General features: G+C 35.6%; 1 protein-coding gene and 1 pseudogene across 1 annotated transcript; one reads left to right on the top strand and one right to left on the bottom strand.

Annotated features, from left to right (window-relative positions):
* The first annotated feature begins 34 nt into the window (after positions 1-34).
* Positions 35-5933, top strand: LOC114718325 (serpin-ZX-like). The gene is made up of 2 exons (XM_028903611.1): positions 35-187; positions 5190-5933. The coding sequence occupies exons 1-2, from the start codon at positions 35-37 to the stop codon at positions 5931-5933; spliced, it is 897 nt and encodes a 298-aa protein (XP_028759444.1).
* A 9588-nt stretch (positions 5934-15521) lies between these two features.
* Positions 15522-17190, bottom strand: LOC114718324 (isoflavone reductase homolog; annotated as a pseudogene).

The raw sequence follows: 17190 nt of genomic DNA, 5'->3' as shown, positions 1-17190 counted from the left end.
CGCGTGTCTTTGAGTTGCGACGGAAAATATGGAAATGAGGGTGTGGCCGGAGGAGGAGCAGGAGGAGGAAGAAGAAGGGCGTGAGAGAGTGGTTGGGTTGGGTTGGGTTAGCACAGCATTGTCCAGAGAGAAACTGAATTTTAACGAAAGTTTCGAGGCTGTAAGGAAACGCCTTTGCTTGGTGAAAGTAATATATTATTAGTTTATTCAAGCTGGCTTGCTTTGTTTTATTACCTCTGCCGTTTTTGTTTGGGAGAATAACAGTAAAGCCTTTTTTTTTTTTGACCAGAAAGAATAACAGTAAGCCTGGAGTATCATACCAAATCCAATGATATTTTCTACCATAAAACTTTTGATTGCAAGTATGAATTGAAACTTCAGAATTTAAAATTATTTTTAAAAAATTATTAAAAACGTAAGTGCGATTAATTCATTCTTTTAAGACTTAACTGTTATTTTTCTTTTTCCCCCCCTTTCATTTGGCAATATCAGGAATTAACTTACTCTTTTAGGTATTTTTCTATTCACAAATCATATCATTTAAACTTTTTCATTTTTTAAATGAATGTCTACTTTTAATTTTTATTTATTATTCTGCAAACCGTCATTTTCTAAAAAGTGTATATATCAAATTTAATTAAAATTAAAAATTTATTAACATTTAAGATAAAATAAATGAAATTTAAGATATTTTTTTTCTCATGACAATAAAACATGCGGAAAATAGTTTATAAGTAGCACTAGAATAACAGTGTTATGTATAAGGAAAAATTGTAAAAAAAAGAGAGTGAAAATTACAAAATTTCATGTATAGAATTCCTACAAAAATTTGTTGTTATTTGCAAATTCATTCTATTCAAAACCAACTAAATTTTTATCACGATTTCTGGTTTGGAATTTTACAATTTTTATAATCTTTATTTAGAATTTTTCCTACGCATTATACTATTCTATGTATTTCTATCATCACGGCATTCCCTACATTATTTTTATTTAAATTAACGACTTTGCGAGTGATATTTTTGAATATTCAAATTAGGGTGGCAATGGACAGAGCTAGGTAAGATAGGACCCTTGCTTGATATCCAACCTGAAAAATAAAAAGGTTTAGTAAATTGGGGCTAGGCAAATGTGAGTTAGGCAAGGCAGGCTTCCATGCCCAACAAATTAATATACTATATTAATTAATTATTTATTTATATCCCTCTAAGTGATTTAATATAACTTTATATTAAAATGACACCTAGGCCTTCATTTAGTTATTAGTAATTAATATACTATTAAACTACATTTTGTAGTAACTAAGAGGAGTGGACTGTGAAAAAAAATATTGTTAGTATATGTTATTAAACTTAATTATTTTTCTGGTTTTTAAAATTGCTTAACCCAATATGAATATCTTTTGTTTCCGTAACTCTCAAATACTCATAAGAAGATGGAATTAGTTATATTTTAAAAAAAATCTTTGTTTTGGTTTAATAGATTTTTAAAGTATCTTGATCAACATTTAATTTTAATCAAACAAACGGACAGCATTTTTGGACATGAACATGCCCAATATTTTTTTCTGGCCATTTATTTTAAGGCCGGTTGCGCTTTTTTTGGGGACCTGGGCCCACAGCGGGTAATTGGGCTATATAAATACCGGTAATTCAAATAACCACAATAATATATAGTGATATTTATTGTTAGAATGCGAGGCCTCCAGCATCCCCCTCTCCATTCTCAGGTGAGAACTGAGAAGTGACCACCCAGTACCGTGCTTGGGACTTCTCGCCTTGACAGTTAATGCCCTGATATTCCATCCTGTCCTAATCCAACTTAGAAATCAGCTGAGAAATTAAAATTTTATATTAGTCTCAAATGTAACCTTCTTTATGAGTATTTTTTAATTTATTTGTACTGACTATAGTAGTACATGTTAAATGTGTACCATTAACATAAGTTTTTTCGAATATAAATAATTAAAACAGTATATTCTTAGTAAAAGTAATAAATATTTTAATAAATAAATGCCTTATTTATTTATTTTCCTGAATTGGTCACTAGCTTCTACATAGTTAGTATTTTTGTCATTCCAGATATCTACATTACGCACTTGTAGTATTTTTTTTTTAAAAAAAAATTAACGTAAGAAAACATGAAAATGCCAATAGCTATAAAAGCTGGACATAGGAACTGATGTCTGTGAAGGGATCTTATTGCCTTTGACAGTTTAATTTCTGACAATAATGACGCATGGACGAGGCACTATATATTTGTGTTAGTGAACAACACAATGAAGTGAATATGAATTAAATTAATAATATAATGGTGTCTTCCCCGAAGGCATTAACTGGCTTCTATTACTATATATGTGTCTTAACTGGCTTCTATTACTATATTTGTCTATGTCAATTCACAAAGATCATCACTACTACTTTAGGACTTCTCGCCTTGCCAGTTCACGTCCTGTGAGGAATTTGCATGGTACATGGTACTAGGTGGTATTAATAATCTTTCCGATTAACATATTACATGCATGTTTAGCTTGACATTGAAAACCATTAGTTACATTTTGGCAATCTCTAATAGCTAATTAATTAAACACACCTATCTTTATTATGTAGTACTACTCCCGGTTCTTAATATAAGAACTAGTTGGAGATTGCATTTGATCTTAAATATAATATCACAATCCACTTTGTTCATCTAATTCTGTAATTCATTATCTAAAGTATCGTTGTTAATTACATGTATTAAGGGGTTTTTATCCAAGAGTAGTTATAATTAAGAAAAGTATTTTAAGAAAATAAACTCATATTTGTTACAAATAACTAGATAAACTAATTATTTTAATCTAATTAAGTTAGTTAAGTAGTTCTAATATTAAGAATCGGAGAAGGTAATGTTTTTAAATTATTAAATAAATATGGAATGTAGAAAACATGTAAAAATGCATAAACTTATGGAGTATTCACGAATATGCGCTAAGCATTATAATTTTTTATTGAAGGCAAAAAAGCCCATGAATTAAAAAGGACGCAAAAATACCACAATCATTTATTCAAGCAAATTTGTTGACTTTTTAGAACATAAATAGATAGATGTGAGGCTCATTTTTGCACTTGAGTAAATATTATAGCACTATATGTATAATCATGAATATTTCGTGGGCAGACTAATACTTAGGCCTGTAATGTTATGTTTGGATAGTTGGATTGGTGGAGATTTGGATTTGGACGAAATCAATTATTTAAGTACATAAAATTTTATGGGTTTGGATTTAATTCAAATCTAAACAAATTTGATTTGTTCTTTAGAATTTCAAACCCTAAAGCCTAATTATTTGACAAGTGATTAAAAGAATAGATTTTAAAATCATTGATTTATCCAAAAGTTGGATTGGTGGGCTTCATTAAAACCATGGTTTGGGCTTTAGGATAGATTTTGGTGAGAATTTGTTTTACGACCACAATAAGGGATTTCTTTTCACACACCGAAAAAAAAAAAAGGAAACGAGGTGTATATTTTGGGCTTTAAAACACATAAAGGATTTGTATCCACCATATCATCCATATATGACCAGTACTATCACTTTTAGGCTTGAAGAAATATATCACTTAATTATTCATATGAGTGTTTATTCATTTCGGTGGAGCCCAGAGTATCCGCGCACTGTATAAACTTTTCAAAAAGATAGTACTGGTCATGTCTCCATGCACACTCTTAGGGATCAAAACTCTAATTAAATATTTAAGGAACAAGCTGAGTGTCATCTATGTTAGGTCTCGTGGTTTGAGTGTTTATTCATTTATATTATCATTCACTTACTTTTTGTTTGATTTATATTTTATATTATTAAAACTACATGACTTTTTTTATTTTTTATAAAAAATATACAAATTTTCTTTGAAAAATTTAAAATTGCATAATTCTAGACTCATGTAATATTTCTTCAACCTATACAGTAAATTATAAAATAATGCTAAATTTTGAAAAATTATATGACTTTTATTTTAAGTTAAAGTCAGTGATGATTTTAAAATTAAAATTTTAATTTTTTATGAACAAAATAAAAATTTAATTTTATGTGACAGTTTGCGTATTTTTTTTCTAATTGTTTTTAATGTAAATCTTAAACTGTGAGAGAAATCAGGTTTAATTTAGTGAGATTTATTAATTTGTATTATTTTTAAAATAAAATGGATGAGGATATATGGGAGAAAATGTAAAAGGTTTGGAAGGGACAATATTATACTTTTAAATTTATATTTGAACATTTGGTCTTTTAAAATAATTATATTTTTCACGATCCTCTCCAATAACCGTCTCCCCCCTTGATCTGGCGTGGATATACACATAACGGAAGGAATAATACCAAGTGGGGCGTAATCCTCTCCAAGAATACTTGATACTATCTCCGGTCCTTAAATAAGAAATATTTGATTTTTAATTTGATCATAAATATAATATCTCAATCTATTTTTTTTCATATTTATTTTTTTAAAGTAATCCTTACAGTATTTACATATGTTAAATGTTTTATCACATGATATTAGATTAACAAGGATATTTAGGAAAGATAATACATGTTCACTACAAATAACTAACTTAATTAATTTTCTTAATCTACTCAAATTAGTTAATTAGTTATTATATTAAGAACCGAAAATAGTATCTTTAAAGTCAAAAACATATACCACCTCCGGTCTTTATTATAAGTTTTTTTATCTGATGTAATCGTTTTTTTTATTTTGATATAAAATAAACACAATTCTTAAATTAATACATGCCAAAAAAATAAAAAATAGTGACACCAAAATCTTTCAAATTAATTTTCGACTGTCCGAATGAAATGCATATTTTATAAATATCCTTAAACATGCAAACAATCTGGAATTACGATAACTGTCAACCGTTTTAATCTTTTCATTAAAGAAAGAGCGTTCATTATCTTTTTTTTTTTTTGGTTATGAAATTCAATTTTTTGACCTTCAATATTAAATTCAATTTCCATCGTTTGAAATATTTTGACTTTTGGAGTGTACGTTTCTTCTCTTATATTATCTCTTCTAAATACAAGAGCTGGTTGGATTTTGTTATACACAGAAACACACAGAATAGTTCTTAGAACACACATTTGTTAAAGAGAAAAATATAACTTAGCTAATTTTCTAAGTCTCTTGAAATTGTATATATTTATGCAGCCTCCTCGTGCAACCCAAGAAATTAATTCTTGGGCGGAAAATGAGACAAGTGGCCTGGTTAAAGACTTTATCCATGAGGGGTTGCTAAGCAACTCAGTCAAGTTCGTCATTACAAATGCAATACACTTCAAAGGAGCATGGAAAGGGAAATCATATATACCCCGTATAAGCAGACGTCCTCAAGAAAGGAACGAGAACTTAGAGATGGATCCCTCCATGAGTGCCAAGGGGAATGCATTTAAGGATTTGAAAATGGTTTATCAACCACTTAAAATGCAAAGTAAATATGATTACGAACGATTCAGCATGTTATTCTGTTTCCCATTGAAAGATACTGATCGAGCACGTATAGAACATGTTACAGAAACCTTAAAGAATCTGTGTGGCCACCAGGAGATCCCAAAATTTAATATTTCTTCCGAGGTGGAAGTTTCTGAGACGCTGAGGGGAGTAGGGGTGACATTGCCGTCTTCTGGAGGAAAGTGGAAAGGGATGTTTAGTTCTTTTGGAGTTGGTCGGAAGTTGTATGTTTCCAGCATATTTCAGAAGTCATTCATGGAAATAATCGAACAGGGGACGGAAGTTGTGTCCGTCACTGCGGCAGTAGTGATGTCTGGGTGTCCACCATGTCTACCTCCTGTGCCTACATTAGAACACAAACATATCCACCCACTCCACATCTATGATGGTACTACGGCCAAAACAGACTCCGTGATTATTAATCTCATCGATGTTATCAAATAGGGTTCCTATGCTTCGTCCTCATTATAATTTAAATAATGTTTGACTCTTCTTGGTATTTTTACACTACAAGAGATTGTAGAAGTAGCAGCGGAACCTTTCTAGCGGTTAAACAAAACCGCTAGAAATTTCAGATATTTCTAGCGGTTCCTACAAAAACCGCTGCAAAATACAGACGGTTTGACCATTAAATGCACATTTCTAGCGGTTACCCCCTAACCGCTAGAAAATTAGAGCTAGAAAACTCCCCGGGCTTTGGCGGGAACTTGGCGCCAAATTTGTAGCGTTTACTTTCTAGCAGTTCAGGCTAATAAACCGCTAGACACCGAAAAATTCTAGCGGTTGATGCATGAAGCGCTAGAAATTTTTTTCATTCCCCGAGGAGTTTAGAAATTTCTAGCGGTTCGGTCCTTAACCGCTAGAGATTTCTAGCGGTTCGGCCGTGAACCGCTAGAGATTCTAGCGGTTCGGCCGTGAACCGCTAGAAAGTCTCGCGGTTCAGGCCAGAACCGCTAGACTTTCTAGCGGTTCACGGCCGAACCGCTAGAAATCTCTAGCGGTTCAGGCCTAGAACCGCTAGAAATTCCCAACGGTCATATGACCGTTGGGAATTTCTAGCGGTTAGGCACAAAACCGCTAGAAATTTCTAGCGGTTTTGTGCCTAACCGCTAGAAAGTCTCGGTCTATATATACCCCCCCACACTCTCACTTCTTTAATCGTTCTGGAAGCGAAGCTCTGCTGAATTTTCTTCACAAACATATTTGAGTTCTGATTCAGTTGCAGATCCTTATTTTCAGGTAAAAATAGTAATTTATTGATAAATAATTTTTATTTTATGTTTTATTTTATTAATTTTATTATGTTATAGCTTATAAATTAATTTTTTTTATTTCATTTATAAATAATTACTATTTGTTGTTATTAGGATGCCTCGTCGACATGGGAAAGACCCAGTTGATCCTGAGAGAGCTGGACCCAGTGAGGTTCATCATGATGCTGATGAGCCATTTCCCAGCATTCATGACTACGATCTGAGCGAGGAGGATATCCTCAGTTTTATGGAGCAGGATGGTATTGAGCGGACTGAGGAGGCTCATTTTACTGGGGATGAGCAACCCCATGCTGATGCTGCTGACTAGGAGGAGGAGGAGGAGGAGGAGCAGGATCAGGGGAATGAGTATCCCCAGGCTGCACAGCGTCCTGCTCCGAGACGTCAGGCTGGTTATGAGGTGGAATTTGTCGGTAAGTATTTATTTTAACTTTTTAAAGTTTTGATCAGTATTTAATTTATATAGAAATTATATTAATTTATTGATATATAATTTATTTCTTAATTAAATTTTGTAGACACTGAGGGGAACAGGTCCTATCGGAGGCTGACAGCCAGAGAGCTGTCTATGATGACGGGCGGACGAGTGGTTGTGCCGCTCAATGAGTTGGGCCAACCGACGAAGAAAGGTGGCCAGTTGTACAACAAGTACGTGCGCCTCCTTGGTCAGCAGTGGACGCTGTTCCCCATCTACGTGCAGGACTGGAAGAAGATCACCTCAGACAAGAAGCAGCAAGGCTGGGAAATAATGAAGGTAATATAAAATTGTTATTTATAATTTTTTTAATTTAAATAAATGATTATATATTTTGTTTTCAAATAATTTAATTGTTTGATTATAATTTTTTATTTATTTAATTTGTTTGTTATTTATAATATTTTTAAAAGTAGTTAAATGAATATATATTTTTAATTTAAATTATTTAAAAGTAGTTAAATGAAAATAATTTGTTATTGATTTCATTAATTTATTACTTATAATAATTTTAAATTTAGTTGAGTAAAAATATTTTTTCATTTAAATTACTTAATTGTTTAATTATTATTAAACTTTGATTAATTTATATTTTATTTATAATATTGTTAAATTAGTTAAAAACTAATTATTTGTTTTTAATTATTGAAATTGCTTAATTATTTGTTTATAATTTGTTATTTAGTTAATTTATTATTTTAATCATAGAGTAAATTTATTCTGGGGGAGGAGTTGAGGGCTGACACGATCAAGAGGCTGGGGATGGCATGGAAGAACAGGAGGGCCGACCTGTGGAGGGAGAAGAAAGGTGACGGGACGAGGCCCCTCCAGGAGATACTGGCAGATGTACCTGGTGGAGTCCCGGACCAAGACTGGTCCACTTACGTCTATTTTAGGATGACGGCTGACCAGATGGTATGATAATATTGTATTAATTATAATTTCTTTATTTTTTATCCGACTTGACTCATTTAATTTAATTTTTTTACATTTTGCTTCAGGCTCTTTCTAGGAGAAATGCTAGGAGCGTCAGGCATCAGACGATACGTCATAGGGCTGGATCCAGGAGCTTTGCGATCACTTATGACGAGATTGTGAGTACTTGAAATAAATTTATTAAATATGTAGATGTATTTAATTTGTAACTAATTATTTCTTTGATTTCATTTACAGATAGAAAAGACGCAGCAGGAGCGGGGATACACGCCCACTTATGGCGAGATGTGGCCGATGGTGTATAGACCCCGAGACGGGCGTGCGTCGGATGAGGTTGAGGAGATAGCGGTAAGTAATAAATTAAATATTAATATAATATCACAGTGTAGATATCATTATATTATAATTAACTTCTTTATATTAATTTTGGTAGGCACGGATGACTCAGGTCGATTCCGAGTTGCGTGAGTCTCAGGGGTCTGCCTTGGATCCCACCGCCTCACTTTTAGCGGGTCTTGGCCGGCCGCAGCACCCTGGTCGAGTTAGCGGGCTTGGACTTGGACCTACACCGACTAGGCTGCCCCGCTCAAGTGGCGCTGGCCCTTCATATACTGCTGGGAGCTCTCATGCGAGTGCGAAGCGGCCGGGTTCCTCATCTTCAGAGGAATTGCGAGAGGAGCTCCAGACGCAGCTTGACCAGCTCTTGGCAGCTGCTACGGCTCTGCGTCATGTGGTGGTCAGTATAGCTCCAAACATCTCGGTTCCTGACATCCCCGACCTACACATGCCACCAGTCCCGCCCCTACCCCGCCATCCGCCAGTCCAGTCCCAGCAGGTTGAGCGGCCTGCCCACCGTCAGCCGGAGGATTCAGCAGAGGATGATCCCGATGATGCTGCTTCTGCCCCCCACCCATGATTTGCTTTCATTGTATCGGATTTTATTAGAATCTTAATTTTACGGTTTTATATATTATTTAGATATTTATCTAAATTTTATATTTATTTGTTTCCTTTATTGATTTATTTCTATAATTTTATTTATGTCAAGTACTAATTAATATTGAAATATTTATTTATTTATTACAACATCAACATTACAATTTATTAAACACGTTAAACATATTAATTACTCGAAATAATTCTATAATCATTTATTAATTTAATAAATATTTTTAAAACTGTAGAATTTTCTAGCGGTTCTCAAGAACCGCTAGAAAATGTAGAATTTTCTAGCGGTTCACGTGAACCGCTAGAAAATTCTACATTTTCTAGCGGTTCAGAACCGCTAGAAAATTGTCAAATTTGACCGAATTTTCTAGCGGTTATAAAACCGCTAGAAAATTCAAAACAGATGGAGAGAAAATTCCCGTTAAACCGCTAGAAATTTCTATCGGTTTGTAACCGATATTTAGAATTTCTAGCGGTTAATAACCGCTGGAAATTGAAATTTTCCGTTAAAACCGCTACAAATTTGTAGCGGTTTTGTAACCGCTACAAAAAAATGACCGTTCCTCCACCCTCCTTTATAAGCTGAAGCACTTCAACTGAATTTCATTTTAACTTCTCTTTGAGCTCTGTGGCATATTTTCACGAAATTTGAGCATTATTAGTCATGGATAGGTCGTGGATCAACTTGCACCGGTCGACTCCGCAATACTTGGCTGGTCTAAACTATTTCTTGGATTTTGCTTTCGCCAATGCTGCCGTAAATGGTAAGATTCAGTGTCCCTGTCCTAAATGTAATTTCAAAAAGTGGCATCCCAAAGATATTGTTAGGGAACATTTAATCTTTAAGCCTTTTCCGCGAGAGTACGTATTTTGGCAACTACATGGGGAACGGCTAGATATGGGTGCTGAGTCAGTGCCAGTAGTTTCACGGATGGGAGTTCGAGTGGATGAGGCCGATGCCGTGAATGATGCTGTGCGTGATGCTTTTGGTGTTCACGAAAGCTCGAATCCCAACGAAGATGAAGTAGAGGGACCTCAACCGGAGTTTCTAAGAAACGAAACTGCTCGGGAATTTTTTGACCTCATGACCGAAGCTGACAAGCCTCTTTATTCTGGGTGTACAAAGTATTCGAAGTTGTCATTCTTGGTGAGGCTGTATCACATCAAATGCTTGTGCGGTATGACTGACAAGGCGATGTCTATGTTGCTGGAATTACTGGGAGATGCTTTCCCCCAAGCTGAATTCCCTCCGTCTTTTTACGAAGCAAAAAAGATTATTAACAAGCTTGGCTTGAACTATAAGAAGATAGATGCATGCCCAAACGACTGTATGCTATACTGGGGAGATGATGCCAACAAAGAGATTTGTACGAGATGCAAGACGTCACGCTATAAGTCGGTACGAAAGGGCAAGAAGCAAAAGAAGAAACCGGCCAAAATTCTCAGGTACAAATTATTACAGCGTGTTACTTGTTCCGTCTCTAAAAATATTCGGTATTTTAAATTTTTAATATATTATTTTCTTAGATACTTTCCTTTGAAACCACGGTTGCAAAGAATGTATATGTCATCAAAAATGGCTCAGCACATGAGGTGGCACGCGACTGAGGAAAACCTAGATGGTAGGTTAAGGCACCCACGAGACTCGGAGGCGTGGAAAGCGTTTGATGCGAAATTTCCAGACTTTGCCAATGATCCTAGAAATGTACGTCTTGCATTGGCAACCGATGGTTTTAATCCCTTCGGAAACATGAGCACAAGTTACAGTATCTGGCCGGTGGTGTTAATTCCATACAATCTACCACCTTGGATGTGCATGAAGCAGAGCTCCTTTTTGCTTTCCATGATCATTCCTGGCAAGAAAGCACCAGGAAATGATATTGACGTATACCTGCAACCGTTGATACACGAATTGCTCGACCTATGGACGAATGGTGTTGAGGCATATGACTCACATGACAAGCAACTATTCAATCTCCGTGCAGCCTTGATGTGGACAATAAGTGATTTTCCCGGTTTGGGAACTTTGTCTGGCTGGAATGTGCATACTGGGTTGGCCTGTCCTGAGTGCAATTTTGATTCTGTGCCATGTCGCCTTCCACACAGTCGCAAGTGGTGCTTCATAGGACATCGACGGTTCCTTGATTCCAAGCACAGACTTAGATTGCAACGGATTCGCTTCGATGGGAAACAGGAGAAGAGAGATCCTCCTGTTACTTTGTCTGGTATGGATATTTTGCGGCAGTTAGAAGATGTTCATATCGAGTTTGGTAAGAGTGTGGATCCCGAACGATTGGGACGACGATCTCGTGGGACATCTGATACGCAACCTATGCAATGGCGGAAGAGAAGCATATTTTTCACTCTTCCTTATTGGGAATCTAATTTGCTACGACACAGTTTGGATGTTATGCACATTGAAAAAAATGTGTGCGATAATGTGCTATATACGTTGCTCAATGAAGCTGGAAAGTCCAAAGACCATCTCGCAGCTAGAAAAGATTTACGGGCCTGGGGAATTCGTGAAGAGGCTTGGCCTGATGAAAACGACAAGTTTCAGCCAGCTAAATTCACCTTGACAAAGCAGAACAAGGATATCTTCCTCTCGACGTTGAAGAACATAAAAGTACCAGATGGATATTCTAGCAACATCTCAAGGTGTATCGATCTGCAGGCTCGAAAGGTTACTGGGTTGAAAAGTCATGACTCTCATGTTCTTATGCAACAGTTACTTCCATTGGCCTTGAAAAACACACTTCCTTCTGATGTATCGGTGGTTTTGGTAGAATTATGTTCATTTTTCAAGAAGTTGTGTGCGAAGGTCTTGGTAGCGGAAGAGCTTGATCAGCTGCAAAATAAAATTATTCTTACACTTTGTCACTTGGAGATGATATTTCCTCCATCATTCTTTACTGTTATGGTTCACTTGACTGTCCACCTTGTTCGAGAAGCAAAGGTTGCTGGCCCAGTTCACTATCGATGGATGTACCCTATAGAGAGGTACTAGATTATCTTTTATTCCCGCCTCTTTAAATTTCACATTGTTCTTTCATTTACTCGTAATTATTAATGCAATTTTAACTTACAGGTACTTGGGAAAATTAAAATCATATGTTAGGAATAAGGCATGGCCTGAGGGGTCAATAGCAGAAGGTTATTCCGGAGATGAGGTCCTAACTTTCTGTTCGAGGTACTTTGATGACATGGAGACATCTTTTAACCGCCCGCGTCGCGTAGATGATTCTCCTCCCGGTCCTTCCACGTCAACTTTATTTCCTCCTGTTGGGAAACCAGTTGGAGGATATGAATTCTTCAGACTCACTCCTACAGAGAAACTCCAGGCACACAGACACGTTTTGATAAATTGCAGCCAAGTTGAACCCTTCATGCAGTAAGTATATATCATATAAGCTCACTAGCTTTTACACTTTATATTTGTTTCTTATTGACTCTTCTAACAAATTACACTTTACTATAGTGAGTTTAGGAGTTATCTCAGGCGTCAGCTACGGGGCCGTGCGCGTTCTGCTGACATTGATAAAAGAGTCCACAAAGAGTTTCCCAGTTGGTTTACACGTCGAATACGTAATGACAACAGCCCATACACAGATGAATTCAGAGCTCTTTCTCTCGGTCCGTTAGACCATGCACGGAGGTTTACCGCGTACAATGTCAACGGCTTCAAGTTCTGTACGGTTGCACGTGATCAGGGATTGCTCACACAAAACTCTGGAGTTTGCGGGACATTCGGAACGAGATGTTATGCTAGCAGTAGTGATGGCGATATGCGCTTTGGAGGCGTCACTTACTATGGAAAGCTAATTGACATTATTGAGTTGACTTACCAGCTTTTCACCGTGACACTGTTCAAATGCTCCTGGGCAAATACGACAACTTCACGGGGACTCGCTACTGACCATTTGGGCATCACCTCAGTCAATTTCTCAAGACTTATTCATACGGGGGCATCTGAAGATGATGAGCCATATATCCTTGCTTCTGAGGCACACCAAATTTACTATGTCGAGGACGAGAAACATAAAGACTGGAATATGGTCGTTCACCTCAAGCCACGGGATCTTTACGATATGGGTGATGGTGACATTATTTACGACAGTGAACCCTTCCAACCCTCGAATTTTGAAGACTTCTTTCCTCAAGGAGATGATAATTTGCCACTTATCAGGTACACGTCTTTTCTTAAATTATTTAAATAATTAACTACTAATTACTAATTTTTTCCAAATACAACATAAATTTAACAAATTTTTTTAAAATATGTCCTTTCAGGCCGGATGATGATGGAGAGTAGCAGCATCCAAAATAAATTATTTAACAAATTTTTCGTCCATAAATACATATGTATAAATTAAAATTCGTAAAATTTTTTTAAAAATAAAAAAATTTTCATTTGTAGCGGTTCATAACCGCTACAAATTTTTTCACGAAATTGTAATTTTGTAGCGGTTATAACCGCTACAAATTACAATTTCGTGAAAAAATTTGTAGCGGTTATGAACCGCTACAAATACATACCTGTAAATTAAAATTCGTTCAGATTTTAAAAATAAAAAATACTAAATTTCTAGCGGTTAATAACCGCTACATATGTAACCGCTACTAATTACTAGCGCTTTTATATACGCTAGAAAATGAATAACAGCTACAAAAAGTTATAAAACGCTACAAAAACACCGCTACAAATGTGTCGCTGATCTCTATAAATACCATATCTTCTCTACATTCATTTACTCCATCTCTTTTCCTTCCTCTCCTATTCTTCTTCATAATTCTCTCTTTTTTTCTTACTATCTCATATTGTGGTTTTTTTCTCTTTACTCTATGGTAAGTGAATTTTATTTTATAATTCATTGTATCTTTTATTTGTTTTTATTTAAAATTTACTAACATATTTATTTCTCCTTTCCTTTCAGATTTTTCTTCTCCACATTTGTCATGCCCTCCTCAACTGATTCAAATACTCATCAACTTAATACTATAGGTTCAATATTCCAAAATATATCATCTTCAATTCAACTATCTTATTAAATATTCAATTAAATTATCTTATTAGATTAAATTCACTTCTTTTAACACATTCATAATTAATTACATATTTTTTATTACAAAATTTGAATATATAAAATGTAACATATAACTAATTATACAAATTAACAAAAATTCTTCAAAATAATTTATTTAATGGTTTTTAAAATTATAATATGAAAAACCATAAATTTTTTTTTTCTGGCACGGTAAACATTTCTAGCGGTTCAGAACCGCTAGAAATATTTCGTCAAATTTAAATTTCGCGCCAAACTTTCTAGCGGTTAAGAACCGCTAGAAAAGTTTCCCGCCATTCTAAAAATTCAATTGGTGTGAAAATTTAATTTCCCAAACATTTCTAGCGGTTCTATAACCGCTAGTAATTTTCGCGCGCTACTGAAATTATTTAATTCCCGTTTAGCAGGTTTCTAGCGGTTACAAAACCGCTAGAAATTTTTTCCGGGGAACTTTTCTAGCGGTTATAAAACCGCTAGAAACGTTTCCCCGGAAAAATTTCTAGCGGTTTTGTAACCGCTAGGAATGTGTCTCCTTCAGATAATTTCTAGCGGTTCGTAACCGCTAGAAATGTTCTATCGTTTTGACCATGATGTGTAGCGGTTGAGATAACCGCTAGAAATTTTTTCTAACACCTGTTTTTCTAGCGGTTTCGTTAACCGCTACAAATGTTATTTGTTGCGGTTAAAACCGCTAGAAATGTAACACATAACCGCTAGAATTAACATATTTTTTTTGTAGTGTTACTATTATTTTTTATCGCCAACCCTGTTTCGTGTTGTAATTTAAATGTCTGACTCTGCTCTAGTATTTACAGTAGAGATAAATCACATGACTTCACTGTTTAATATGCTTTATTAGTAGTTTTTACATGTGAATAGTTTCAAGAATACTTGATATTACTAAGATAGATGATGACATTTTTTTAGAGAACATTTTGTTAAAACTTCATACATTAAAGATCAATGAGGAGGACTTTATAAATAATATGGGATGCATCAGAAATTAGGATTAAAAAAAGCTTCTGTTGAAGGGGTTGAAGTCCCGAGTCCCATTTCTGCAAGCCAAAATGGTCTTTGATTATTATTATTATTAAAGTTACTAATAGAAAATAGTATTTGCTCAAAAAGAAATAATAGAAGTTTTTGCTATAAAAAAAAAGAAAAAGAAAATAGTAATGATACATAAAGCATTAGAGATCACTGATATACTAAGATATGAGAAAGCTTCCCCCCCCCCCCAAAACCCTCATCAAAGTAAGCTTATTTTAACTGATAATCATGGTTCATGGTTTCATTGCACGGAACTCCTATGAGATCAATTTTATTTACACATAGCTCCTCAAGTACTCATCCTACGTGTGTAATTGACCTCAGGATAAAGCTTTGAGGCTTCTTCTCCCTCTTCGCCTATTTCAAAATCTGTTAAACATCCCTTGTAGAAATATGATAGAAGTGTCATTCCGACTTATAGCTTATAATCCATGCCTGCAAATAAGAAAAACACCTTCCAATGAGAGAGAGAAAGAGAGGGGAAAAAAGAGCTGCTTAACAAATGTGAACACAAAAGCAGTTTTTTTTTCTTACCTCTCGAGCTTGTGAGGAAGTCTTCTGCAGATATGTACGTCTTGTTTAGTTCCTTCCTAATGAGTTTCTCCCAGATTCCAATAAGGTCTCCTTGGGAAAGAATGTTCTCTGGTGGCCTTAAATACAAGATGTTGCTGTCGTTGAACTAAGTTGGATTTTGCAGGAAGCAGTCAGAGGAGATGAGGGGATAACCTTAAATGTAATACTAGAAAGTTTGATGGTGAATGAAAGCAATTGAAGTTTGTGTGTTACCTTTGAGGTTACCAAATAGATGGACCTTGTCTCTTGGATGGACAAAGAAGCCCATCTGAGAGAGGCTGCCGGCGAAGTACCCCGGGAACAAGTTTGCAGAGATGTAAGTGTAAGGGATGTTGGCTTCTTCTATTGCTTTTCTCACTGTCATTTTGTCATCAAATGTCACTCTTCCGGGTTCCAGAGCATGTCCCATACAAGCGGGGTCCAGTCCAAATTCCGAAGGCAAGAAACGCTACAAGAAAAAAATATATATAAAGACAACAATATTGTTTAGCATTCTGATAAAAAAAAAATTGCCTGATTTTGTTCTCTAAATATGTTTTGCAGAACAAAAGAATGCTACATGGGAAATACTTGAAAACTTGGAAAAAAAAGTGGTTGATTTACTTAATCTTTTCATCTCAATGCATACACTGGTCCTTATGGTAAAAGACCAGGGGTCCACACGAGGACTCAATGAAAGAAGCAATCGAAGGAACAGAAGACGGATCACAGACACATGATAGAAACAATAATACCGTAACATTTCAGGCTTCTTTGATGGCATCAACAAGCTTGAACTGCAAGGAACAAAAATAGAAAGACAACAACATTGTTTAGGATTCTCATCAAAAAATTGCCTGATTTTGCTCTCTAAGTGCGTTCTGCAGAACACAAGAAGACTATATGGGAAAAGATTCAGTTTTTGCACCATTGTTGATTTACTTAAATCTTTACGTCTCAAAGCATAGACGGGTTGTCAAGGTAAAAGATTAAAGGTCAACGCGACAGGGTTAATGAAAGACGGAATGGAAGGAACAGAAGATGGATCACAGACTCATAATAGAAACAATAATACCTTAACATTTCCGGCTTCTTTGATGGCGTCAACAAGCTTGAGGTGCAATAGAATGCTATGACTCCGGAAATGAACGCCGGAAACGGCGCTGATGACAACGTCAACCTGCTTGACGGCGTCAACGAGGCTCCGGTGATCGGAGAAGGAGGCCTGAACGAGATGAGCACCTTGCTTCTTGAAGGAGAGCAACATCTGAAGCTTCTCAGTTTGAAGGCCTAAACTCAGGTCTCTGAACAATACAAGTTTCATGGCCCTGAGCCAGGCAAGCCTTCACAATCCTCCTCCCTGTATGCCCAGTTCCCCCCACGATCAAAACCTTGCTCTTCGCCAT

The sequence above is a fragment of the Neltuma alba genome, unplaced genomic scaffold, assembly GCF_004799145.2.
Source record: "Neltuma alba isolate B1F8T4 unplaced genomic scaffold, ASM479914v2 tig00011831_pilon, whole genome shotgun sequence".
In the NCBI taxonomy this organism is placed as follows: Eukaryota; Viridiplantae; Streptophyta; class Magnoliopsida; order Fabales; family Fabaceae; genus Neltuma; species Neltuma alba.
The sequence above is the reverse complement of the archived record's forward strand: the minus strand, read 5'-3'. Positions and strand labels throughout refer to the sequence as shown.

What these genes read in the sequence shown, in the direction of transcription:
- LOC114718325 (XM_028903611.1), top strand. Translation starts at nt 35, where the DNA reads ATGAGGGTGTGGCCGGAGGAGGAGCAGGAGGAGGAAGAAGAAGGGCGT. An exon ending in AACGCCTTTGCTTGGTGAAA is followed by an intron (nt 188 to 5,189) that starts GTAATATATTAT and finishes ATATTTATGCAG; the next exon opens with CCTCCTCGTGCAACCCAAGA.